Here is a 27,106-nt window from a genome sequence, read left to right as displayed (position 1 = left end):
TGCCAGCCTCAGTGGGCTTCCTGTGTCTCCGGGATAGGGCTCAGTATCTCTCCCACACCGTCCCTCGAGGCAGGTGACTCGTCTGTTTGGGCCTCTCTAATATGCCCAGCATCAAGCACAGTGCCTGGCACCTAGAGGGGGCTTGATTAATAGTTACTGAATATGGTGGTAGTGTTGTCCACGTAAGTATTTGCCACTTGTCCAGAGGCTGGCCAGAGCTCCTGCCCCACCCCTCACACACACAGATACTGTGTCTTCCAGTTTGCTTTCATTAGGCCCGGGCTAGGAAAAGCCAAATCCGTTAGGACTCCTGGTCACTGGTGGTCATCGTCATAGTTGGTCGGCATCATTGTCAAGATTTCTCTCACTTTGGCTTTGCAGCAGCCCTGCCTCTGTTTCCCCCTACCCCCCTGAATGAGGAAGTTGGCTTTTTCTGGACTGGACTTCTTGTCTCTGCTTGGCTGCTTTGGGGTTCCAGCTGAGCAGACAGAACATTTTTCCCATTTGTTTTCCTAAGGGGTGAGCTCCCGTTCCTAATCGGTCCATCCCCAGCCTGAAGCCCTGCAGAGCACAGCCCGTAACAACTAGGAACTCACTTGGAGGTTTATTGGTGGAAGTACAAAGCACTGTGTTATAAGCACCCTCATACCTCTCCCACGGTCTTTTGGCCCACAGTGGGAAAACAGCATTGATAGGAGATTGTGGCAAGCGCACAGAATGAAGCTAGGGAAGATCGCCCCGTTCTGGATAGGTGTCAGGGTCCAAAAAAGTTCTCTCCTAGGGAACTGGCGACCGGAACCTGCAGGAAGTGCTCATCTGGATTCTCTTGTTCCCAGAGGCTGTGGCTCAAGGCAGCTCTCATGGGTATTTTCAAACTGACTGGAGATGCCACCCGCAAGGGGGTCTTAGAGCTGTCCAAATTGTCTATTTTGATGGCGACATTGGTGTTACTGTTGGAGCCCAGGAATTTTGGAGTCATTGAAAGCAATAAAAGAAAGAGAAAGCATTGTTAAAAGTTTAATTAAAAAAAAAAAACTGTTTCTAAATTGTATATTTTCCAGTACAAGTGCCTTGAGTGTAGATGCGGATGTGGGAATGATGGCCCGGGACGACACGTATAAATCGTATGATGTATCAAGAGAGACTTGGGGACGCCTGGATGGCTCAGTTGGTTAAGCGTCCGACTTCAGCTCAGGTCATGATCTCACAGGTTCATGGGTTTGAACCCGTGAGATCTGTGTGCAGACAGTGTGGAGCCTGCTTGGGATTCTCTCTCTCTCCCTCTCTCTGCCCCTCCCCCACTCACATGCACACGCTCTCTCACTCTCTCTCTCTCTCAAAATAAATAAGTAAACATAAAGAGAGAGAGAGAGCGACTTGAACAAAGAAAACCAAGCAGGAGGGAGGCTCCGGCTAAGGTCTGCTCTGCTGGAGTGGAACAGATACCCCTCCAAATCTTAAGCACCACTCTTATGTGGTGAGAACCTAATTTGTTAACTAAGACTCAAAGGCAAGATCTGAGCCCCGTGGGATCTGCCTGATGCCCACTATAACCTGACAGTTACCAGCATAAGGAAAAGAAAACCTCACGACAGTTCTCCAAAAACAGTAACAGCTTTGAAAAAAGTTACAGCCACTGAATGTGCCTAGAAAAACACAGGGTGTGGCTAACATTTTTAAAAATTTTGATTCTAAGTGAAATACATGGTTATTTTATTTTATTTTAAAAATTTTATTTTATTTTTCAACGTTTATTTTTTTTTGGGGGGGGGAGGGGCAGAGAGAGAGGGAGACAGAGGATCCAAAGTGGGCTCTGTGCTGACAGCAGAGAGCCCGGTGCGTGGCTTGAACTCATGACCTGAGCCCAAGTCAGACTCTTAACCAACTGAGCCACCCAGGAACCCCGGTTTGTTTTTTGTTTGTTTTTTCATTTAAAATAACCATGTTGGGGCACCTGGGTGGCTCAGTCAGTTGAGCATCTGACTCTTGATTTTGGCTCAGGTCGTGATCCCAGGGTCGTGGAATTGAGTCCCGCACCAGGCTCCTCACTGTGGAGCCTTCTTGAGAGTCTCTCTCTCTCTCTCTCTCTCTCTCTCTCTCTCTCTCTCTCTCCCTCTGCCTCATTTCCCTGCTCTCTCTCTCTAAAAATTAAAAAAAAAATGAAAACAAGGGAAACCACAAAAAAGCACCAAATGGAAAATAAAAATCACTCACACTGTAACTATTCAAAGATAAGATGCGATGATTTTTTTTTTAAGTGAAAATAAGTTTAGAGTTATGTAGCCAGAGCCTGGCAAAATGGCCAAATAGTCTAAAAAATCTTTGCCATAAAACACCTAGAGATGCTAGATAAAATATAATCACATAATTTAAAGTGTATTGTTAAGCCCACAAAAAGCAAAGAACAATCCCAGGGGTCAAAAATTAAAGACTGGCAAAGTGTGGGCTGAAGCTGGGGGTGCCCGAGGGACTTGCCAGTCTTGGTGGCCCCGGACTTAGGTTTTACCCACTTCAGTTTAGGCCAACATGAGTCCCAAAGGTAAAGGCCTGTTTGAGAAAGCTCAGGATAAAAAAAATTCCAGCTACAGACTCCTCCAAGACTCAGACGGTTATCTTGCATATCTGTCCATATCTGTGTACGAGGACGCACAGAGCAGCAACAGAGCATCTGATGTATCTGAAAGCAGGGGAGCTCCTATTCCCCCCACAGGTTCTCAGTGGAAAGTGCCCGGGACAGTTGGAGGAGGAGGAAACTGGAAATAAGTGCGAGGGCCCTGGCTGCGGCAAAGTCAGAAGAGGCTGGAGCCCTACATGCCTTATGGTCTCTTGAAGCCATCGGAACACTCTCTCTTGCAAGACACAGCCTCACACTAAGGAAAAGCCACTGGAAATGGGATCCAAATTGAGTAGGACGGGAAGAATAAAAGCAAAGAAAAGAGAAAGATCAGCTAAAGACAGGAGAGAGGATCACAGCCCTAGAAGTACAAGGCCATCAACACTTCCCAAAAGCCACACAAGAGGGAGCTCTAGAGATCAAACCAGAAAGCAACCTTGACTGACCGTCATTCCCAAAGGTTCAGGAAAATCATTTTCACATTAAAAATAACTGTCGGAAAAGGATAGTAATCAAACGCCACACAAAATTATATGAGAAAAACAAAGTATATGAAGCATACTAAATGCTTACAATGAAAGCACACTAAAAAGATATGTCTGCAAAACAAATGAAAAGTACAACCTAGCCTTTCAAAACGAGGGGCGCCTGGGTGGCTCAGTCGGTTGAGCGTCTGACTTTGGCTCAGACTTCGGCTCAGGTCACGGTCTGGTGGTCCGTGAGTTCGAACCCCGCCTGGGGTTCTGGGCTGATGGCTCAGAGCCTGGAGCCTGCTTCCGATTCTGTGTCTCCCTCTCTCTCTGACCCTCCCCCGTTCCTGCTCTGTCTCTCTCTGTCTCAAAAATAAATAAACTTAAAAAAAATTTTTTTTTTCAAAATGAGCTAAAAGAAATTAAGAAAGTGATAGACTATATGAGGGTGCCACCCAAATCAGAACTTAAAAGATTTGTAAATGGGGTGATGAAACTGAGGTAAGAATCAAACATTTTTAAAGAAACAATTATTTCCAAAATGAAGCCTAAGCCAGAAAGAATACAAGAGCAAACAAAGCAGACAGTGCCTTAAGAGGAAGAAAAGAATAGAAGGAGAGCTTAAAGAAAGAAAAAGAGAAAATGACAGCTCTATTAGATAGGCAAAGATGAGCCAATATTCAAATAACAAGAGTATCCAAAAGAGAAAATTTTGCATTATAATTCAATACAACTATCTTGAAAGTAAAACAAAACAAAACAAAACAAAACCCAAGAACCACAAGACTGGAAAGCACATATAAAGGCACGCAATGACCTGGGAGAGCAGCCCAGCATGACCACCACGGGGACCCTGCCCCAGAGGGAGGCTAAAACAGCACTGAGAGAGAGAAGGGGTGTGGAGAGTCCCTTGTCTAAAGCTGCTGCCTTTTCCCCCTGAAGCTGAAAGAGAGGGGCCTTCCTAGGATCATCCAGAGATTTTGAACTGGGGCCCCCTGGAGGCAGGGGTCCTCGGAGACCCCGTAGGTAGGGACACAAGTCCTGAGCAGGAAATCTGAAGGGCGGGAAAGGTGGAAGAATAGGTCTCTTGGGTGGAGGAGTGAAGAGGAGTCATTCCTGTGTCCAGGGGCTCATCAAAGTCTGAGAGGACATTTCCTGAGGGCCAGACGTGGACTATACCTGAGACAGAGAGAGCCAGCCTGGAGCCATTGTAAGCCAAGAGAACGCCCTTACAGCCAGAGCCTGAGGGGGGTGGTGGCTGGAGGAAAGGAAGGTGTCAGAGTTGCAGTTGGGGGTGAGGGGGGTGTCAGGTGTGGGACTTTAAAGAACCCAAGGAAGATTCTAAGCGAAAAAATTAGCTTTAAAGTTAGGAAACAGGGGGTGCCTAGGTGGCTCAGTCAGCTGGGCATACAGTTTCTGCTCAGGTCATGATCTCACAGTTCATGAGTTCGAGCCCCGTGTTGGCTCTGTGCTGACAGCTCAGAGCCTGGAGCCTGCTTCAGATTCGGTCTCTGTCTCTCTCTGCACCTCCCCCGCTCTCTCTCTCTCTCTCTCAAAATATAAATAAACATTAAAAAAAATTTTTTTTTAACTTTAGGAAACAGAAGGAGAAGAGGAGTGAAAACCCAGTGCCCACCGTGAAGGGCCATCTTAACATGAGGCCAGACTGAGGGAAGGTGTGAACAGTTCAGAGTTTTGGTAATTATCAGCCACATTTTAATTTCAGAATTGATGCTTCTTTGGCAATTTAAAGGGACCAGAGGACCTTTTATATTCTAAGAGGGAGCCCATATGCTTAGGGGGCCTGTCAGAGAATCAGCTTTTATCTAAGGGCAAGAAGAAAACTCCCACTGAAAAAATTATAAAGGGAAGACAAAAATAAATTTACATTAAAAAAAACTTTCTTAGTGTTTATTTTTGAGAGAGAGAGAGACAGAGACAGAGCACAAGCGGGTGAAAGGCAGAGAGAGAGGGAGACATAGAATCCAAAGCAGGCTCCAGGCTCCGAGCTGTCAGCACAGAGCCCAACGCCGGGCTTGAACCCACGAACCGTGAGATCATGACCCGAGCCAAAGTCAAATGCTTAACCGGCTGAGCTACCCAGGTGCCCCCAAAATAAATTTACATTTTGATGGTATCCTGCAAGTTGTACTTGTTCAATGTATTGATTGTGTGATCTTGCTTTTGTTTTCCATCGCTTGTTGCACAAGGAGTCTCATATAATTAGTGAATTAGTAAATGGCTTTGGAGTCATGTCTGCTTTGGGTTACTGTCTATTCTGTCCATTTTACAGAACAGATAAGTGAGGTGAAGAGAACTCAGAACTGTCTTACCCGGGGGACCCTGGTGAACCGGGTTTGGAGATAGTCGATACGGAGCTCCACGAGCCTGCCTGATCAGCTCACCCTCCTCTGATAACTTACTCACCCCTCGTTCTTTTTATTGAGCACCGTCTATGAAATCACTGCAGTTTGCCTAGGGAATATTCAGACCCAACAGCCACAGACCCTGTTTTTGACAGGCTTATAATAAAACTGAGGGGAGAAATCATATGCATAATGGCCCAGAATAAAAAGAAGGAACTGAGGTAGTTTGGCCGAGGGTGCCACCGTCCCCACCCACGGCTCAGTGCTGCGGGAAGGGATGCCGGAGCTGCCTGCACGGAGGACCCACCTGTCCGCTGAGAGCTGGGGCCTCCCTGTGATATTCGAGAAACTGTCACTGGTCTGCTCGGCTGTCAACAGCATGAAGCTTTCGCTGGGCTGGGCAGATGGCAGGAGGCTGCTTTCAGGCTGGGTGGAGAAAGTTACAGTCAGATGACCAGGTCTGCCTGGAGTTCTCGGCCTCCTGGGGCCAGAACCTTGAAGGGACTCAGCCTTGAGTCTTCCAGGCTCGACCCGGAAACCTGTTCCTTAAGCATCAAGCCCCAGAATCATCAGAGCCCAACTGGGCCCTGGCAGGATAACGTCCTCTCTCTGCTGGGCTGCCAATGGCTACTGTGCCTGAACATTAAGAACGAGAGCAGCAGGGCTGGGAAGCTGACTTTGGAAGGCAGTGATAGCAATACGGAAAGGCCTTCAACTGAGACAAGAGGAAGAAAGGGTTTAGGTTCTGAAGTCTGAAGGTGTTAGGCAATCCAGCCTACCAATCTCTTTCTTTCTGTGCTTCTACCCTAAGCAGGTCCTGGAAAAGCCTTCTCTGTGTCAAAAGGGGTGGGGGGTGGGGAGCTGCAAATAAACTGAGAGGAAAAAGCGAATCCTTGGGGGAAAGGTTTACAGACACTTGTGATTCAAGGGTTAAACTTCTTGATATATAAAAAGCTTTATTTTACAAACCAGTTTAGAAAAAAAACACAAAATGCCAATAGAGAAATAGCTAAAGAGCACAAAAAGACTGTATAATGATGTTCAAACTCATTGAAAATCAAAGGGCTGTTACTTTTTCACCTATCATACTAGAAAATTTATTAAAATTTATTCTTTTCTATTGTGATAAGGACACAGTGACATAGACACTCATATTACTGGAGAGAGTATACTTTGGCATGAGCTTTCTGGAAATAATCTGGCAATATGTATCAAGAGCCTTAAAAATGCTCATACCCTTCGAATTGTGCTTCTAATAATCTATTCTGAGAAAACAAGCAGAAATGGGATCAATTCACACAAATGCTTGTTCTAGCATCATTTACCATAATGAAAAGTTAGAAACAACTCTAAATGTCTGATAACAGGAGAATGACAAAGTAAATTTTAATTCATTCACACAACTACTGGAATGGCGTGAAATTATCAAAATGATGTGTATGAAGAGCTTTAAAAAGAAACGGGAAAATGTTTCTGATATAATCTCAACTGAAAAAAAGCAACATTCAGACATTTATTATGTATTGAATATCCTCAAATATATAAGTTAAAAATTAATTTAAGATGGAAGACTGTCCGGACCCCAAACTGTATCACAAAACCGTAATCACCATGACAGTATGGTACTGGCACAAAAACAGACACTCAGATCAACGGAACAGAATAGAGAACCCAGAGATGGACCACAAACGTAGGGCCAACTAATCTTTGACAAAGCAGGAAAGAATATCCAATGGAATAAAGATAGTCTTTCACCAATTGGTGCTGGGAAAACTGGACAGCGACGTGCAGAAAAATGAACCTGGACCACTTTCTCATACCATACACAAAAATAAACTCAAAATGGATGAAAGACCTAAGCGTAAGACAGGAAGCCATCAAAATCCTGGAGGAGAAAGCAGGCAAAAACCTCTTTGATCTCAGCCGCAGCAACTTCTTACTCAACACGTCTCCAGAGGCAAGGGAAACAAAAGCGAAAATGAACGATTAGGACCTCATCAAAATAAAAAGTTTCTTCACAGCGAAGGAAACAATCAGCAAAACTAAAAGGCAACGGACGGAATGGGAGAAGATATTTGCAAACAACACATCAGTGAAGCGTTGGTATCCAAAATCTATAAAGAACTTATCAAACTCAACACCCAAAAAACAAATAATCCAGTGAAGAAATGGGCAAAAAACATGAATAGACACTTCTCCAAAGAAGACATCTGGATGGCCAACCGACACATGAAAAAATGCTCAACATCACTCATCATCAGGAAAATACAAATCAAAACCACAATGAGATACCACCTCACAACTGTCAGAATGGCTAACATTAACAAGTCAGGCAACGACAGATGTTGGCAAGGATGTGGAGAAAGAGGATCTCTTTTGCATTGTTGGTGGGAATGCAAGCTGGTGCAACCACTCTGGAAAACAGTATGGAGGTTCCTCAAAAAATTAAAAATAGAACCACCCTACGACCCAGCAATTGCACTACTAGGTATTTATCCAAGGGATACAGGTGTGCTGTTTCGAAGGGGCACAAGCACCCCCATGTTTATAGCAGCACTATCAACAGTAGCCAAAGTACGGAAACAGCCCAAATGTCCACTGATGGATGAATGGATAAAGAAGATGTGATATATATATATATATACAATGGAGTATTACTCGGCAATCAAAAAGAATGAAATCTTGCCATTTGCAACTACGTGAATGGAACTAGAGGGTATTATGCTAAGCGAAGCTAGTCAGTCAGAGAAAGACAAAAATCATATGACTTCACTCATATGAGGACTTTAAGATAAAAAACAGATGAACATAAGGGAAGGGAAGCAAAAATAATATAAAAACAGGGAGGGGGACAAAACATAAGAGACTCTTAAATATGGAGAACAAACAGAGGGTTACTGGAGGGGATGTGGGAGGGGGGATGGGCTAAATGGATAAATTATTGTTGTACTATATCCTAACTAACTTGGATGTAAATTTTTTAAAAAAGTGATCTAGGGGAAAAAAAGATGGAAAACTGTTAAGAAACAAAACAAATAAAAATCAGGGGGTGGTGGTAGGAATAGGCAAACCAGGAAACAGACTCTTAACTATAGAGAACAAACAGAGGGTTGATGGAGGGAGGTGGGTAGGGGGAGGGTTAAATGGGTGATGGGCATTAAGGAGGGCACTTGTGATGAGCACTGGGTATTGTAGGTAAGTGATGAATCACTAAATTCTACTCCTGAAACTAACACTACACTGTATGTTAACTAACTGGAATTTAAATAAAAAATTGGAGAAAGAATAAATATATAAACAAGCAAACATTAAAAAAAAAAAAAAAGAACCTGGCAAATTCAATCTAGCCTCTAACGTTAAAGAATAAATGTTTTCAAAGTTTCAATATATTCAACAATGTGAAAGCATATGCAAAATTCTTCAGTTGATATTAAGAAGACAGCATAACTCTAATGCCAAAACCAAATAAATATCAAACAAAAAAAGGAAAAAAAATACATTAAATGGAAGACTGGAAGGAAGTATGCCAGAATGTTCCAAGTGATTGCTTGGGGTTGGAGAGAAGTAGGGGTGATTTTTCTGTGATTTTCTAATTTTCTTCAGTGAGCATTATTCCTTTTTTAAAACTTAAAAACAAAAAACCCAACAGAAAACAATTTTTAAGTGAGATAACCACTTTATAGCTCTTTTTTTCAGAAAAAGAAATTCATTTGCTTTTTATGTTTGTAGACCCCAGTTTGATGCGTGTGTATCCTTGGCCCTTGAAAACGAAGTCTGCCCCTGCAACACCAGACTTTAATGCCCACCAATCCTCTAAGGAGCCGGGCTTCCCATCCCCCGTCTCGCTGCAGGTCTTGGTGGGAGGCCCCACTTACTGTTATTTCGGTGGAGCTGTTGGACATTTTGGGCACCAGGCAGTGCGTGAATTGGATTCTTGGGTCTTTGGTGGTGATGGACAGACCTTTCTGCAGAATTTTCACCAAGCGGATCCAGAATTGAAATACGGCCTCTGGGTGGTGTTCGTGGAGCCTTAGGTAGTAGATTTTTTCAGTCACTGTCCTAACCCTCAGGATGCGTTGGAGCCGGTCACAGATTTGTAGTTCCACAAACTTCAGGGGGAGAATCCTGGACACAATCGGGAAATCCCCACAGCAGAGGGGCCCATGCATTCGATCAATCATGCGTGCCCACTTAGAGCCTGGCCCCATCTCACTAGGCTCCCGCCTCTGCTTGGGGGATGCCCACGGGAGAAAGCTCATGGTCTGGGAGTGGGAATGATTACTAAAACTAACTCTTCTCTGACTTTCAGGGCCTTCATCACTAAAGAACCTGCCCACATCAATAACAATGGCTGATAGACGATGTCTAACCTCTCATTCAATCCTCACACCCTTTGATGAAAGAAAGGTATTTTTCATTCCATTGTACAGATGGTGAAACTGAGGCTCAGAACAGCTAACTGATGTGCCCAAGTTTAGACCACGTTAAGTAGGAACTGGAACTCAGGTGTTCTGACCCTATTTCCATCCAGATCTCCTCCCTGTATCCTAGTTAACCTTGCTGAGACAGTAAGAAGGGTGGATGTGTCCTGTACATCCAGTATTTGGTTTTTTTTTTTTTCAATTGTAACACTCCATAATCCCATCTGACTTTCATACCCCTCGCCTTTTTGCGGGGGAAACCCCCTAAGTCTATAGTGACAATATAAAAGTAAATAAAAGGAAGCCAAGATCCTCAAAGACCAGGCTGAGACAGAGACCAGGGCTCTATCACTGCACCAAGCACAGTGTCTGGTATATCCAGATACGAAAGACATGTTTTTTAATGAATGAATTCTACATAGTTTATACACTATACATCGTGTATACACATAGCTTATATACTGTCCTTTCTTTTTATCTAAAATCCAGCTGCAAAACAGTACGGTCATCCCACCCCTTCTGCAGCCTTTCTTTACCTGCTGAGGGTGACCACTGGAGCACAATCAGGTGAGCTCCAGGTGGAAAACTGACCCTGGGGCCAGGTGACGTTGGCCATCAGGAGGATGTTGGGGAGTGGCAAGGAGGGCACTGAGGAGGTCACCCCGAGGATCACAGTGGTAGAACCTTCATCCATCCAGCTCCCGGGCTTAGTGACCTGGAAATCAGCCCAGGTACATGGGTCAGGGAGAAAGAGGAAGGCAAGGGTGGGAGAATACAGGTGCTGGAAAGCAGCACTTTAACTTGGGGACATGCTCGGAGCAAGTGTGCGGCACACTGGCCTGGGCAATGACCAGCATCCATCCTTTTTGTGGGTCTCTCCAAATAGACCAGCTCATTGGCGACAGGAAACTGTGTTGCCCTCCTTTGCATCCTCTGCATTATCCAACGTTAAAGGGATGCATTAGTAAGAAAAAGCTGAGAGGCATTGACATTTTATTCCCCCATCCTCGGGTAGAAGCAGCCAGCACAGGTTTCCAATGATCTGGAAGGGAGATTGTGTAAAGAAGGTTCCAGAAGGGGAGGAGAGTGAGGAAAGAGCTAGTGAATGGGGCAGACCCAGGCAGCCCAGCTTGAGGGACGATTGGGGAGCTTCCCGCAAGATGAGGGAGGGCCCGGCTTGTTGCTAGATCTCGTGAGAACCTGTTCTCTTGCAGCATCAGAGGCAGCCCAGGGAGACTGGATGGTTTGCACTGGGCACAGTATTTCAGCTAAGACACGCCCGCCTCACTGTCCAGGGCAGGCAGAGAAGCCTCCAAGGAACCAAAGGACCAAGGTAAGGTAAGGAACATTTGAGGAGTGACCGACCAGAGAGCCTTCTCCCAATGTTCTAGACTTTGTAGGACCATTGACACCATTTCACAGCCATGGTGGAGCTGGGGACAAGGGGAGAGCCCCAGGAATAACTGAAATTTCAGTTCCCATACGCCTGACTAGATGGTGCTCCTAAGAAAAGTCCATTTTCGTTTTGAAGGAAAAAACAAAAACAAACATTTCTTGGAGCCCACATTGCGGAATGACATTCACATGTACTACGAAACACAGGGGCGGCACACATTGAGAGTAAGTGCTAAGTAAAGGTTTGTGAGTGATGTTTCTTACAGGTGATGGCAGAGAGGTGATACTGAGGGGGGAGAAAGGGAGCCACCTAATTGTGTGGGGTGATTCCTTTCAGGTCAACTTTTCCCTCTGCCCCAGGGCAGCTCCAGCAGGCAGGCTTTGCCCTCCCCGGAACGGTCCGAGTTTCCTGCTGCATGAATCACTAAGTGTCCACCCAGAGAATCTACACAGTTTTAATAGCAGGTCAAAGAGAACAGAGTAAGAGAATAAGCCTCCTGCCCAAACCTCACACCCAAATAGAAATGACTGGAATTCGCTATCCCGAGTCTGGATCTGCCACGTCCCTGCTCTTCCTCCGCTGAGACTGTGTTAGGAAGGAGCACGCCCGCGGGCTGCCAGCTGATTGCCCCACTCTGCAGCCCCCTGGGAGCAGTGCAGGAACCGGGGAGCGCTCGGAGCGGTGAACCGGCTCTTTGAAATCTGGGGGGCTCCGTCAGGGAGTAGCTTGCTGCTCTGTGAACGCGTCTTCTGATTGAGCTCAAATGGTCTCCACTCTCTCCTGTGAGTCCTCACTGCTTTGTGACCCCATCACATGGATTCCCGAGCACAGACCCTCCCTATGGGTTCTAGCCTCCCACTTTCACCCAGGTAACTGAAGTCCCTTGGCCTGCAGTGTCCTCCCTCTGCTCCTCCACTTACCAAAGTCTTAGGGATACCTCCAAGAAGGGCTTCACCTCCTCCTCTGGGGAGCCTTCTTCAACTGCCAAACTCCAAAAAGTGCTCTGAACTCCCCGGACACTAGCACCCTTCTCTCTGCTCATGCTTTAGGGACGAGCTGGTCCAAACCACCTGCCAGAGCTTTCTGAGCAGTGACCATGTTATAACATGCCCTTTAAATTGACAAATTCATGAGCTCCTTGGCCAGGGATATCATCTGATCTCTCTTTGCATCTCCTGCCCCGCACACAGCACACAGACCCTGAGAAGCTGGTCATGCGGCACCTGCAAAGGAGCACAGGTATGCAGATCCCAGCTAGACCTCTAGAGGGAGGTAGGTGGGCAGGCCCTTAGTAAGATGTCACACACACTTTTTTTTTTTTTAAGGTAAACTCTACCCCCAACATGAGGCTTGAACTCATGACCCCAAGACAAAGGGTCATATGCTCTACCCACTGAGCCAGTCAGGTGCCCCAAGATGTCCTATGACTATCCCATACTCCCAGTGGCCTCATGCTTCCCAGACCAAAAATGCTAACTTCCAATGGCCATAGCACCGCCTTTTAGGGGATGTAGAATCTGGGCAAGGCCGATTCCAGGGGCTTGGCTCTCAAACAAGGCTATTTCTAAACCATCCCATGGAGAGGAGGTTGGATTTCAGAGCAGGGATTCTAAAAACAACCTTCATTCCCTCTAACCAACCATTCCTTCCCTAGTGGCCCACGGACCCTGCCTGGAGGGTGAGCCCTGAGGTCCCCTTTTGCAGTTTGTAGTTCTATTTCCTGAAAGCATATGACCTTCAAGGAGCCCCATCATGCTGTAGACACAAACTGAGCTGAACTTGGGATCCAGACCACACCCTCTGGTTGTCCCTAGCCATAGCAGCCTCCTTCTCCTCCCCAGGGCTTTCGGAGGCCTTTTTGGACCAGCACTTTTGGACCAACCCTTAGGAACAAGTTCTGGAAAGCGAAAGAAAGTGGGTTCTGAGCTGCACACAGGTACCTGGATAAAGTTGCTTTCAAATACCACCGAGTCGGAGAACAAGTTGAATTCTGGAGAATGAATCAGTTGACAAAGAAGGCCATCTTCCACCCCCAGATCCACTCCAGGGCCTGGTTCCCTGACCTCAGGTGGGAGGCCCCTAATTTTACTCATTGGTTCTTGGGAAGAATGGGCTGGAGAACATCTCTGGGGCTCCACTCAGACCCAGCCCAATTCCAAGGTGTTGGTGTGACCACTGCTCCCCCCAACCTCCACAGCTCCCCCTCCCCTCCTGACTTACAAGCTGTCCACCAGGCCAGGGAGGGCCTGTCGGCTCACAATGGCAGGCATGACATCAAGGAATGTGATGGGTAACAACAGGAAAGGAAAAAAAGAAGAGGCAAGGGAGGATTGGGGATAAGCAGAGCTTTTCTCTCCCCTTTCCTACGCACTACAAATTAGCAGTAATAGTAGTCTATTCCATTTTTCACTCAGTTTCTCTGCATACATGAGGAAAATGCACTACGGTTATGGCAAGACAGTGGTGAGCTGGCCAGAACAGCAAGGCAGTTTCTCCAGAAACCCACAGCCTTCAATTCTCTCCCCAGGTGGCGAAGCCCCTCACAAAAACTTTACCTGTGTGAATTCCCTGAAGTCAGGCTCTCACCGGGCCAGAGGAGCTCGGGGTGAAGACGAGTAATTCACGCCAATCTTCCCTACCTCGTTTCATGGGAGAAAAATGAGAACTTTTTGGAAACACCGGGCTGCTAACAAGGCAAGGAGGCTTATTTCTTTGGGAACAGTGGGCAGATGAGGAAGTGCAGCACAGTGGCGTGCTGGAGCCCGCACAAAAGAGACCCGTGAAAACGATTCGATTTTCAGGCATTTTACGAGCCATTGTTAAAACACAGCCAATAGTAAAAATTTAACTACGGAAACTTACACTTCAACAAATTATACAAAAGCAAAGGTAATGACCCAAACTCACCACTTCTTAATTGTTTTACTATATTTTACTACTCTCTATACCCTTGAGGTTATTTACGTGGATTGTATCTACAGGGTAGAAACACTGTGTGATGCTGCACTACCTCGTCCTATCTTCTCGGGGTGTGTTGGTCACTTCATGTTGGTCACTATCTTGAAACCAGCCATGTTGGGGGTTATTTACACCATGGAAACCAATTAAGCCTCGATTTATTGTTTTGTTGGCTGTCTAAAGGGATAAAGGGGTGCCTGGAATCCTCAGTCGGCTAAGCGTCTGACTTTGGCTCAGGTCATGATCGCACGGCTCGCGAGTTCAAGCCCCGCGTCGGGCTCTGAGCTGACAGCTCAGAGCCTGGAGCCTGCTTCGGATCCTGTGTCTCCCTCTCTCTCTGCCCCTCCCCTGCTCACATTCTGTCTTCTGTCTCTCTCTCTCTCTCTCAAAAATACACATTAAAAAAAAATAAAGGGATAGAAAAAATGTTGATGTAAATTGCGTGTGGCTGTTGCTGTCATATTGTAGGCACACAAAAAATCTGAGGAGTCTCAGTAGCTTTCAGTATTTGAAAGCTATTATCTGATTTAGCAAAGAAGTTGCTGAAGTCACTGATGAACGTGTAAAGTTCCAACATACAACTAGGTTAATTCACTTTCATCTTACTCGTTAATAGAAGTGGAAAAATCAGCCAACATTCAGGTCGGAACTGTACTTGTCAGTTGCGTTGGTTGGCTAGGAATACAAGAGTTGGACAAAAATCAGTGAAAGATTTCTGTGAGAATCAATTGGCTATATGAAACGTACAAGAGCACTGTGTATTTTATTGTTAGTTGTAAATTGGGTGCTATACGCACTTTACGTCAGTAAAACTGTAGAGAAAACATACATACTTATATGTATGCATATATGTACATATAGATATATACATACATATATATAATTATAATGATATGATTATAATATATATGACTAATTATAATGTATATTAAATTGTAGTTATAATGCATATAACACTATACATATCGTATATGTATATATATGTAATAATAACATGTGTATGCATGTATGCTTATTATTTTACATATTATATATATCCCCAATCAGACCTGGTGTGAAACATTTACTAGTGTACCATTTAGTGGCACCAACTCCTCCCCTCCCCTCGCAATCTCCTATCTTTGGTACCAGGAGAAGAAACTTCCACTTAAAGACTTCTTCAGGATGCATGAAGTTGAGGAGGAGTGAGTTAATAGTTATCCTCTCAGACTAGGACTGGATAGCTATCAGGCATTCTCACTTTGGTGTTTGTACAGGAGCGAGCCAAGGAGGTAAGTCGGTTCTCTCATGTCTTTTAAACCCTCAAGACACACAGGCACAATCCTCCTGTGACTAGAGTTAAATTTCCTGGTGCTTCTCTTAACATAGGGTGGGAGGCCTGCTTCTCTGGTATTTTTCCAAACCTGTTACCTCAGAGGCAGAAGTTTGTATCGTAGTGGCTTATTTCTTCTTAAGACTTGCTCATCGTGGGGCACCTGGGTGGCTCAGTCGGTTGAGTGTCTGACTTCGGCTCAGGTCATGATCTCACAGCTCATGAATTCGAACCCCGCGTCGGGCTCTGTGCTGACAGCTCAGAGCCTGGAGCCTGCTTCAGATTCTGTGTCTCCCTCTCTCTCTGCTCCTCCCCTGCTCACACGCTGTCTCTCTCTCTCTCCAAAATAAATAAAGATAAAAAAAAAAAAAAAAGACTTGCTCATTGGAAGCGAAAACTAACTCTTACAATTTTTTATTGATGCAAAGATTATAATAGTAGAAATTCAAATATTCAAACAACCTTCAAGGTCATTATTTTGGCTTTTTTTGCATTATTTTACTCTCTGTTCTTGACATTTTTTCTCCTTTCCTTATAAAAGGTAAATGTCCATCAATAGAGCACCAGTTAAATTATGATACTTCTATATTAATGTTTTGCAGCCATTAAGATAAGGCAACTTTACATATACTGATATGGAATGATTACTGAGACCTATACAGTTAGAAAAAGATGAAAAACAGTATATATAAAATGCTATCACTTGGGTAAAAGGATTTAAAAAAAGGATATGCTTGAACATGCCCAGATCATTTCTGGGAGGATAAAAATGTAGGGCATTGGTAATGGTGGTGAAAAAAGGACTTATTTTTCACACTTTATTTTTTGTACCGTTTGAACTATTTACCATAAGCAAGTGTTTCCTTATTAAGTAAATTTTAAAAAGTGGTAAAGAAATTTCTTGCACATGGCTCTACAAATATTTGCTGAGAAGCAACTATGTACATAGTATGCTACATACGGGAAGAATCATTATTAGCTCTAAAAGTAGTCTGACCAGAGTTGTGGACATGTGGTCAGGGCTGTATTGAACATAACTGTTTACTTCCTGAGATGAAGACATATATTTGAATAAATACGGGCTGGAAGACTTCAAATATATAAAAACCTATAAACCTACATCTACACAAAGAGTAAGCAACCACTAGAAATTCGAAATACATGAGTCAACATTTTAATATATATACACATATAATTTTTGAAGTTCTTTAAACAAAAATTGAATATTTAAAAATGGTAACAATGCAGGGGCATCTGGGTGCCCCTGCACCCAGCATCCAACTCTTATTTTGACTCAGGTCATGATCTCACAATCATGAGCTGGAGACCCATGTCCGGCTCCATGCTGAGTGTGGGGCCTGCTTAGGATTCCCTCTCTCTCTCTGCCCATGCCCCACTCTCTCACTTGCCCTTTCAAAATAAGTAAACATTTAAAAATGTTTAAGTGATAACAATGTAGTATGAAACATTAGGTTTAGAACATACATAGAACTAAAATATAAGACAAAAAGGAACAGAGGATGAGAGGGGGAAATAAAGGTGTAGTATTGCAGGGCTTTGGTATTATACCTGAAGTGATAAAATACTATTTGAATTTTTTTTTCTTACATTTATTTTTGAGAGACAGAGTGACGCAAAGCGTGAGCGGGGGAGGGGCAGAGAGTTAAGGAGACACAGAATCAGAATCAGGCTCTGGGCTCTGAGCAAGAGGTCAGCACAGAGCCTGATGCGGGGCTCGAACCCACAAACTGTGAGATCGTGACCTGAGCCGGAGTTGGACACTTAACTGCCTGAGCCACCCAGATGCCCCCGATAAAATACTATTTGAAGTCAGACTATAATAAGTTAAAGATGTTTGTTGTAAATCCTAGAATAGAGGAACCATTAAAAAAAATTAAACAGAGATCTATAGCTAATAAATCAATAGTGAAAATAAAATAGAACACTAAATAATTCACAATCCAAAAAAAAGTAAGGAAAAATGGAACAAAGAACAGATGGGAAATAGAAAATAACAAGATAGAAGATTTAAACCCAACCTTATGGATAATTACACTAAATTTAAATGGCCTAAACATTCCAATTGAAAATCAGATATTACCAGTCTGTATAAAAAGGAGGGCACAACTAAATGCTATCTGCAAGAAATCCACACTATATAAAGACACATAAGTTATAAGGATAGAGTAAGATAAAACTTTGCAGCCACTAATCGTAAGTTAGCTAAGGTGGCTAGATTAATATCATATAAGGAAGACTTCATGACAAGGAATAATACACCTTGATAAAGAGGGACATTTAAAGAAGATAAGGGGGTCAATTTAGTAAGACATAACAATCCTAAAAGTATATGTATCCAATAGCAGAGTTTAAAAAAACATGAAACTAAAACAAATAGGAAATCAATAAGGATACAGAAGACTTAAATAACCATCAACCAACTTAAAAAAATTGTTCTAATGTTTATTTTTGAGAGACAGAGAGACAGAGAGAGACAGAGAGCATGAGTGGGGGAGGGGCAGAGAGAAAGGGACACAGAATCCAAAGCAGGCTCCAGGCTCTGAGCTGTCAGCACAGAGACTGATGCAGGGCTCAGACCCACAAACTGTGAGACCTGAGCCAAAGTCGGACACTTAACCAACTGAGCCACCCAGGCGCCCCACTAGCAACGAACTTTATGTAATTTTGTAAAAAAATTGTTTTGTATTTTTTAATACTTTTGATAAAAAATATTTTGTACACTTTCTGTAAAACACAGCTCACTCAATAGCAGAATCGACATTCTTTTCAAGTGCACATTGAACATTCACCAAGATACATCATATATTGAGCCATAAAATAAGTCTCAATAAATTTTGACTAATTAAAATTATAAAGGTATGTTCTGTTAACATAATCAATGAAATTGGAATCAATGAAATCAATGAAAGAAAAAAATATTTGGAAAATGTCAAGGTATTTGGAAATTAAACAACCTACTTCTAAAGCTAAATTAAAAAAAAAATTTTTAATGTTTATTTATTTTTGAAGGAGAGACAAAGCATGAGTAGGGGAGAGGCAGGGAGAGAAGGAGACACAGAATTCCAAATGGGCTCCAGGCTATGAGCTGTCAGCACAGAGGCCAACGCGGGGCTCAAACTCACGAACTGTGAGATCATGACCTGAGCCGAAGTCAGACGCTTAACCAACTGAGCCACCCAGGTCCCCCCCCCCTTTTTTTTTAATTTTTAAAGTTACATTTTTTAAAAAGAGCAGTTGGGGTGCCTGGGTGGCTCAGTCGGTTAAGCGTCCGACTTCGGCTCAGGTCATAATCTCAGAGTTTGTGGGTTTGAGTCCCACGTTGGACTCTGTGCTGACTGCTCAGAGCCTGGAACCTGCTTTGGATTCTGTGTCTCCCTCTCTCTCTGCCCCATCCCCCACTCACACTATGTCTAAAATATAAACAAACATTAAAAAATAATTTAAAAAATAAAAGAGCAGTTAAATTTCTAAAAAGTGAAAAACGTATAGTTCGTGAGATCTAGAAAAAAAAAGAAAATATGTAAATTGCCAATCTGAAAAAAGGAGGGAACATCACTATAGATCTTGTGCACTTTAAAAGTATAATATGGAAATAGTTTTAACAACTTAATGCCAGTAAATTTGGCAACTTAAATGTTCTATACTAATGTCATCACACAGATATTACTAAAACTTAGGAAAAAAATGATTTAAAAAGAGATTTAGGAAAAATCAAATAAATATACATTCATAAAAGAAACTGAATTTGTAATTATCTTGCCACAAATAAAACTCTAAGCTCATATGTCTTCACTGGACAAGTCTATCAAACTTTTAAGGAAGAAAGAATATTAATCTTATATAAACTCAGGAAATGGAGTAGGAAACAGTTCCCAACTCATTTTATGAACCCAGCATTACCAAAATCAGATAAAGACAATGCAAGAAAAGAAAGTAACAGACCACAAACCAGCATTACTCATGAAGAGAGATACAAAATTCTTTATCAACAACAGAAGGAAAGATATACTATGTTCATGGACTGGAAGATTCAATATTAAGATGTCAATTTATCCCAAATTGATCTATAGGCTGGGGGCACCTAGGTGGCTCAGTTGAGCATCCAGCTCTTGATTTCCAGCTCAAGTCATGATCTCACAGTTTATGGGATCGAGCCCAGTATCAAGCTCCATGCTGATAGCACAGAGCCTGCTTGGGATTCTCTCTCTCCCTCTCCGCCCCTCTCTCAAAATAAATAAAAACTTAAAAAAAAAAAAAAAAAGAAAAGATCTGTAGGCTCAATAAAATCCCAATTAAAATTCCAGAAGGCTGTTACAATAGAAACTGTAAAAGATTGTAGGCATTTAAAAATTAAAATTGTGAACAAATAACACATTCATGAGGTACAAACATAATAAACTTTCAAATGGGAGAGTGAAGAGCTCCTTCCCACCCTCATCATTGGCTTAGTTCCCATCACACTTGCCCCAAAATGAAGCCACTGTTGTTATTTTTTCTATTCTTTTAGAGTTTACACATACTTATACCAGTATAATACATTTAACTTTTTCTATCCCTTCTTACATAAATATGAGTACACTATTCTAATAAGTCTTATGAACATATTTTCCAATTTAGAATTCCTCAGATTAAATAAAACTACCTACTTTTATCAATTATTTGTTTCTCCATTTCATAATGTTAAGCAACAGGGAAAAAAAGAGTCCAAACTGCATTCATACTATTACAATATAGAAATGTCCAATGTGTATGAACAAGGTCTAGAAGGAAACACAATAATAAAAAGTTAATGTTTAAGCGATGAATTATGAGTTATTAAGTTGATATAGGTTTGCCATACAAAGCAAGTCAAGTCTGAGGCATTACTGACAGTCTATGGGCAAAGCAGCATGTAAACACTGCAAGTTACTGTCATTTCATAATTTTGATTTGTAACAATAGGTTTTCTTAGAGAAAAAAAAAAAAATCTCACATGTGCCCACACAAGAATTACCTTGGGGGTGAAAAAGCACATTGTTGACATATTTTGCTACACTGCATTTTGGAGAGTTCTTAAAAAAAAAAAAAATCATGTTGTAGAAAAAAGAGCTGCATGCTAGGAAATTACCACCCATTAATTCAATGCTATTGTCTAACTTACTTAGCTTCCATTTCCTCTGCAGTCAAATGAAAAGATCTATGCTGTCCAATGTAGTGGCCACTAGCCATGTGTGACGACTGAGCACCTGAAATGTGGCTAATCCAAATGAAATATGTTCTAAGTGTAAAATACCAATATAAATACACAGTACCAAAATAAAATGCAAAATATGTATCTCATAGATCACTTTTTAAGTTGATTACATGTTGAAATAATGTTTTTTAATATATTGGGTTAAATGTGTTTACAATATCTTTTCCTGGGGCGCCTGGGTGGTTCAATTGGTTGAGCGTCCAACTCTTGATTTCAGCTCAGATCGGATCCTGTGGGATCGAGCCCCGTGTTGGGCTCCGCGCTGAGCATGGAGCCTGATTAAGATTCTCTCTAAAATAAAAAAAATATTGTAACAAATTATATATATATATATCTTTTCCTGTTTCTTTTTAATGTAACCACTAAACAAATTTTAATTACCTATGTGGCTTGCATTACATTTTTATTGGACAATATTAGACTAGATCATATCTTCCACCCCTTAATATTCTGATATCTATCATAAGCTGTAGAGGCACAGCCCTTCACATCCAGAAAGCATTCCACAGCATGGATTTAGTGTTTCCTTCTTCCTTAGACTCCACTAGATGGCACTAGTGCTAAGACTTCAACCTAATAACTGGGATTTAAAATCTGTGCTTACCAGTTTTCTAAACATGCTCTGTGTGCTTAAGCTCATCTCCATGTCCTTTGCTCATGGTTCCCTCTCGTGGGAAACTCTGAACTTGGGTACCTATTCATTTTTAAAAATTCCGATCCTCTAAGAAGCTTTCCCTTAATATCTGCCTCCTGCCAGTAAATAACTTTATGTACTCAAATCCTGTACGCGTATTTCTATCACAGAATCTTGAGAGGTTATGGGTTTGTTTACATGTTCCCCCCGCCCCCCCGCGGTCTTATGCATGTTATCTGAAGTAGGTAGTAATGAAATCTTAGTCAATGCATGGTACCCAGTAGGTGCCAAAGGCAATGTATCAGTCAGGATGGGCCAAGTTATGCTGCAGTAGCTTAACACAACAGAGGTTTCTTTCTCATTTATACTACATGTTCACCAGAGATGAACCAGAGATAAAGGGCTCTGCTCCATGACTTCCTCACTCCAGGACCTACATTAATGGAACAGCTGCATTTGGAGCATTGATAGTCACTGTAGTGGAGGGAAAAAGAAGGTTAAAGGTTTTGGAGGTTTTTGAACCAGTGCTTAAGTGTTCCAGTTTAGAATTAACACACATCACTTCTACTCACAACTCATTGGCAAGAACTAATTCATGGCCCTGTCCGACCACAAAGGTGTCAGGGAGTACACTTCTATCATGTGCTTCAAAGGCAAGGGCAGAAATACCTGGAGAACATTAATGAGTACCACTACTGAACCTTCTAGTGAATAATCATTCAGCTCACTATCCCTCCTGCAGGTGGAATCCATTCACCATACCTCCCCGAAGGAGACAATCCAATAATTCCCTTCAGCCACAACATCAAGGCCAAACTGAAGAATCTCCAGGTGATGCACAATAGTTTCTATACCAGTTTTGGATGTGGCTTGAGATGGAGATCTATAAACTAAAAAGACAAGCCATGTGCTTCCACACGTCTAATAAATATTGGTGGAGGGGCGCCGGGGTGGCTCAGTCGGTTGAACATCCGACTTCGGCTCAGGTCATGATCTCACAGTTTGTGGGTTCGAGCCCCGCCTCAGGCTCTGTGCTGACAGCTTGCTCAGAGCCTGCAGCCTGCTTCAGATTCTGTGTCTCCTTCTCTCTCTCTGCCCCTCCCCTGCTCATGCTCTGTCTCTCTCTCTCAAAAATAAATGTCAAAAAAAAAAAAATTAGTAAATATTGGTGGAATGGGGACAAGATGAATGCACTGAGGGGAAAGGGGGAGAATGGGAAACACAGCAGCCTCATGATTATGACGTGCCACTGAGCAGATGCAGTGAAGTCCCCTTACCCCGAGGAAGGGAATATTCCTTGATTAGGCCCCAATTCTGCTTCCTAGGAGTACTGCCTTGGGCAAATGTACTCTCTTTTAAGCTACTGAGAATTTAGGGTTGTTGCTGCCGCATAACCTAATCTAATGTGTCCTTGACTGATAAGGAGACAGGAATGTGTGTGTTGCGGGGGGCAGTGTGGGGGGGGGAATGTTGCATGTTAAAAAAAGAAAAAGCCTTAGTATGTGTGACATTAACTTACTTGGAGGGCAGCAAAGAGATCTTATTGAAAGAAAGAGGACAACTCATGTTATACAGTAGAAGAGTATCTGGTAAAACTGTTGTCTACAGTAACTTAGAAGACACACATTATTTAATCTATCTAGTAAGAGAAAGTCAGAGAACAGAATTTTAGCAGCCTGAATTGGATACTGTTGGTCACCATCAACAAAGTACAGAATTAGCTCAGACAAGACCTGAACTGGCCAGTTTGCAAGCAGCACAAGGGACGTAGAGAGACTACAGAAATCAACCGGCTTGCAGGGTTCACAGAAGCAACTGCTTCTCATCCCTAACGGGTTAACAGATAAAGCTGAGAAATGTTTGGAATGACAGACGCCATTTTGAACTCATGTTTTTCAGGTAGAATAACCGATTGGCCATCTTACCCATCTAATTGCCTTGACCAGGTTTACCTATACCTGTCCCAGTTTTAGCTCTGATAAGTACTACACCCCAGAAAACCCCTCTGCCAAGCAAGTGGGGACAGCAGGTGACCCTACTCGTAGGAAAGACTGTAACAGCGGTATGACCATCATATCTGTTGTTAAAACCTAAAACCTCCAAGTAGATCCAACTGTCTTAGAGCAAAGACCTCAAAGGTTGTGGCACCCTGTAAACCATTGCAGTTAAACTGCTTGGGGAAGAGACTTAAAATGCAACTCTCCCACTTAAAATTTGAAACATACCAAATGAGTCGGAGAGATGTGAGAATAAGAAAATATATCAAATTTAAGAAATATGTCTAGGAAAACTACTGGCACATGAAAGTGCCTGAAATCAGAGATAAAAAACCAACTATAGTTTTGATTGTACTATGCTGCTGAAACACAAGTTCACATAACCCCAGCCATCCACAAAGGATCAGGGAGCCCAATCGTGCTATGTGCCCAGAAGGTGGGAAGCTGGAAATACTTGGTAAATAGCACCAGTGACCACCACCGTGCAATAAATAGAAGTGATGTCCAGGGGCACCCAGGTGGCTCAGTCGGTTGAGTGTCCGGCTTCGGCTCAGGTCATGATCTCACGGTTCATGAGTTCGAGCCCCACAGTGGGCTCTGTGCTGACAGCTCAGAGCCCGGAGCCTGCTTCAGATTCTGTCTCCCTCTCTCTCTGCCCCATCCCCACTCATGCTCTGTCTCTCTCTGTCTTAAAAAGAAGTAAAACATTTAAAAAATAATTTGAAAAATAATAATAAAAAAAGAAGTGATGCCCAAACCACTAGAAGCTAGTGTTTCTGTTACAGTTTCAGCTAGTGGCACTTAGGCTTCAGAACAACCCAGGAAGCAAAAGTAGTTCAGCAGAGAAGACCATATTCCAGTCTTACCCTTGGGCAAAAGTAAATCAAACTTACCTTACATAAAATAACACAAACCAAGAGACTGTGAATGGATCTATATTACGAGGGACAGAGGAGTGAATGCACCTGAACATGGACGAGTGGTGGATACAAGTAGAAAAAAAATAGCCCTCCATTTCTGTGTAAAAGCCACGCTGCAGAGATCTGGGAGTGAACAGAAACAACTGTTGTGAGATGTGGGCATTTTACCAAATGACTTGGAGAACAGAGTTGAGCCCTCCTTACTTCAGCAGTGCAGAAGGAAAAAACCAAGGCCTACTGGACTGACAGTCTCCTTCTCCCAGAGACAGAAGGCGAGGGTGCTAGAATAATCATTTTTCTTTAGAAATGGAGAGTCAAGAGAATACTGGAATATTCTTGGCCCAGGATCAGAAGACTTGTTGATATGAGGCAGACACAACTGCCCTGGCCTCCAAATCCAGGTGTATTTACCTTATGTTTTAAACAAAGTGTTTTAAGTACTTTTCTGCTTCTAAGTTTTTAAGATGTCAAACCCCAGATCTAGGAATTAAGACCCTTCCCTACCACTAATCTCAAGGGCAGAGGTCAACATGACACAAAGTAGAAATATATACTCAACTTTTATTTCATTAGAAATCCATTTAAGCCACATGGTGGCCATAATGCCATGTCCTGAGCAGGCTTTGTCATCCCAGTGTCCCCTTCAGACTGATATTCACAAGTTCGCTGTATGTTGGAGAAAGGGCATTTAACATGTGAAACAATGAGAATTGGACACTATTTCATCATTCCCCCTCCCATACACCAACCCATACATCACTCCCACACAGACAAGCTCTCACCGAAGAGAGGCTGAACATCAAACTGACTGACTATAAGACGCGCAAGTCCGAAGGAACTCTTGGCAGATGTTGAGGAAGCAGGGATGAAAACGACACCATCTCCCAACGGCTGAACATGAAGCACAAGCCCCTAGCTAAGAGATGTCAGAGAACTGTTGTCAAGGACACCAGAGGGTACAGCAGACCCCGGGAAGAGTGACATCATTCCATCACAGTCATAGGCAACCCGTTCACATGGGACAGGCTCTTTTTCCAGGACAGGAGCATCCAGACGGAGAGGCCCTTCAAGGGCCTGGTAACAGTTCTGATAATACTGATGTTCGGAGCCTGCCTGCGCAGTTCCTGCCCGGACCCTGCCTGGTGTTCCAAGGTTATAGCCGGTGGAGTGAGGTCTTATCACACCCCTCTGGATGGATGGTCTGGAAGGCTCTAGGGGGCTCTGTGCTGGCTGGTTGACTTCTGGTGGTCCAGGAGCTCCCAGGTAACGGGCTCTCCAGTAAGCCTCCCAGGGACTCCATCAGTCTAACGAAAATGGAGAGCAGGGTCAACACCACACCTAAGAGATAGAGGTTCAACAGAGGCTTCATGGCTGAAAGGACCCCACACTCCTCTGTAGAGCAGTAAAGCTTTCTTCCACTTCTGGAAGGCCTCTGGATGCTGAGGAAAGAGAGGTGCGGTTAACCTATAGCCTTCTGGGATATGCATGCATCTGGCGCTGACTTCTGTCTTCCTAGGGAGCTAAGACAGGGAGATAGGGACCAGCGCATGTTCTTCCGCAACAGAATCTCCCAGCATATTTACACTATAAACTCCATGGCCCCAGAGCTAGACTTAATTCTTGGGCTAACTCAAAAGCACTCCTCAAAACTTTTACATCTTCTAGGGCACCTGGGTGGCTCAGGGGTAAGCTTCCCCCCCACCCTTGATTTAGGCTCAGGTCATGATCCCACGGTTTGTGGGTTCCAGCCCAGCATCGGGCTCCGACAGCACAGACCCTGCTTGGGATTCTCTCCCTGTCTCTCTGCCCCTCCCCCACATGTATGGGTGCCCTCTCTCTTTAAAGTTTAAATAAACTTTAAAAAAACAAACAAACAACTTTCACTTCTTCTAAAGCAAAACCTTTTTACTCCTCCCGCCTGGTGCAATGCACAATCCCTGTGCCACAGCTCAGGGCACAGAGGGACCAAAAATCTTCCAGAACCGAGTCTGTTTCTGAGGGAGGAGTTGTAAGAACATGCCCTTGAGAAAGCAACCTGTCTAGAGGTCTCCCTCACATCTCAGTCAGGTTCCTGTTAATCATAAATTTTTTGATAAGTAAAAATAATTCTAAGACAGTCAAATCTATCTAGTTCACTTAACAACTACGCCCTGAATAGTATAGTGTGTTAGGCGCTCTGCAAGGTACTACGGCCACACGGGGTCCGGCAGACATGAACCCTGTCCTCATCGGGCGGACAATCTAAACAAGAAGACAGGCAGTTACCACCCACCCACCGCGCCAAGTGCTGTGACAAGAAGGGTTCTTCGGGAGGGCAGGACTGGGACACCTAATCCAGCACTAGCGAGCATGGGGAGGGCGTCATGTAACACAGGGTCATCCCTGAAAACACAGCTGGAGCGGCTGACTCCCGGACCCGAGTGGAGGAGGAGCAAGGAGCACCCGCTCCAGGCAGCGCGGCCCCAGGCCAGGAACCCGAGGCGGCCCGAGGGGCACGCAGCCCGGGGAATAGGGGCGGGAAGGCGGGGAAGCCCACAGGGTCGCTCACCTCCAGGAGGAAGGGCCAGGAGCCGTCCACTCGCGGTAACAGCGGGTCGTGCAGGAGTCGAGAAAGTCAGCCCCGGGACAGAGCTGAATCGCAACCAAGAAGATTCTCGGAGCACAAAAGCGCAGCCCTCCGCACGCAACGCCGGGAGGCCGCCCACACCGCCCACTTATAGCCACGTCCCAGCCCCGGAGCCCGCGCATGCGCACTGGGGCCGCA

At 43.7% G+C, this 27,106-nt stretch overlaps 2 protein-coding genes across 5 annotated transcripts; both read right to left on the bottom strand.

Annotated features, from left to right (window-relative positions):
- Positions 1-585: 585 nt before the first annotated feature.
- Positions 586-27,002, bottom strand: GARIN1A (golgi associated RAB2 interactor 1A). 4 transcript variants are annotated; one of them, XM_019452661.2, is made up of 5 exons: positions 26,891-27,002; positions 10,408-10,586; positions 9,326-9,575; positions 5,758-5,876; positions 586-950 (listed from the first exon to the last, which is right to left on the bottom strand). In XM_019452661.2, exons 2-5 carry the CDS (start codon positions 10,563-10,565, stop codon positions 755-757), a joined length of 723 nt encoding a protein of 240 aa, XP_019308206.2. In that variant the 5' UTR covers positions 10,566-10,586; positions 26,891-27,002; the 3' UTR covers positions 586-754. The 4 variants fall into 4 exon arrangements, with proteins under 4 accessions (XP_019308206.2, XP_019308207.2, XP_019308205.2 ...); XM_019452662.2 differs by lacking the exon at positions 26,891-27,002 and adding an exon at positions 25,156-25,253; XM_019452660.2 differs by lacking the exon at positions 26,891-27,002 and adding an exon at positions 24,902-24,983.
- On the bottom strand, positions 25,521-27,106 carry HILPDA (hypoxia inducible lipid droplet associated). Its single transcript, XM_019452663.2, is given in 3 exon segments — positions 25,521-25,552; positions 25,555-25,781; positions 26,891-27,106. Coding segments are annotated over 3 exon segments (459 nt in total). The 5' UTR covers positions 27,091-27,106.

The sequence above is a fragment of the Panthera pardus genome, unplaced genomic scaffold, assembly GCF_024362965.1.
Source record: "Panthera pardus isolate Hobbes unplaced genomic scaffold, ASM2436296v1 HiC_scaffold_8, whole genome shotgun sequence".
NCBI lineage: Eukaryota > Metazoa > Chordata > Mammalia > Carnivora > Felidae > Panthera > Panthera pardus.
Note: the sequence above shows the minus strand (reverse complement) of the source record. Positions and strands in the feature narration are given on the sequence as shown.

Excerpts from the sequence above, each read along its gene's own strand:
- GARIN1A (XM_019452658.2), bottom strand. The coding sequence starts at position 13,360 with ATGAGTAAAATTAGGGGCCTCCCACCTGAGGTCAGGGAACCAGGCCCT. Across the intron at positions 5,877-9,325 it reads ACAGCTCCACCGAAATAACA|CCTGAAAGCAGCCTCCTGCC; the intron begins GTAAGTGGGGCC and ends TTCTCCACCCAG. Across the intron at positions 951-5,757 it reads CCCCAGCTCTCAGCGGACAG|TAACACCAATGTCGCCATCA; the intron begins GTGGGTCCTCCG and ends GGGCTCCAACAG.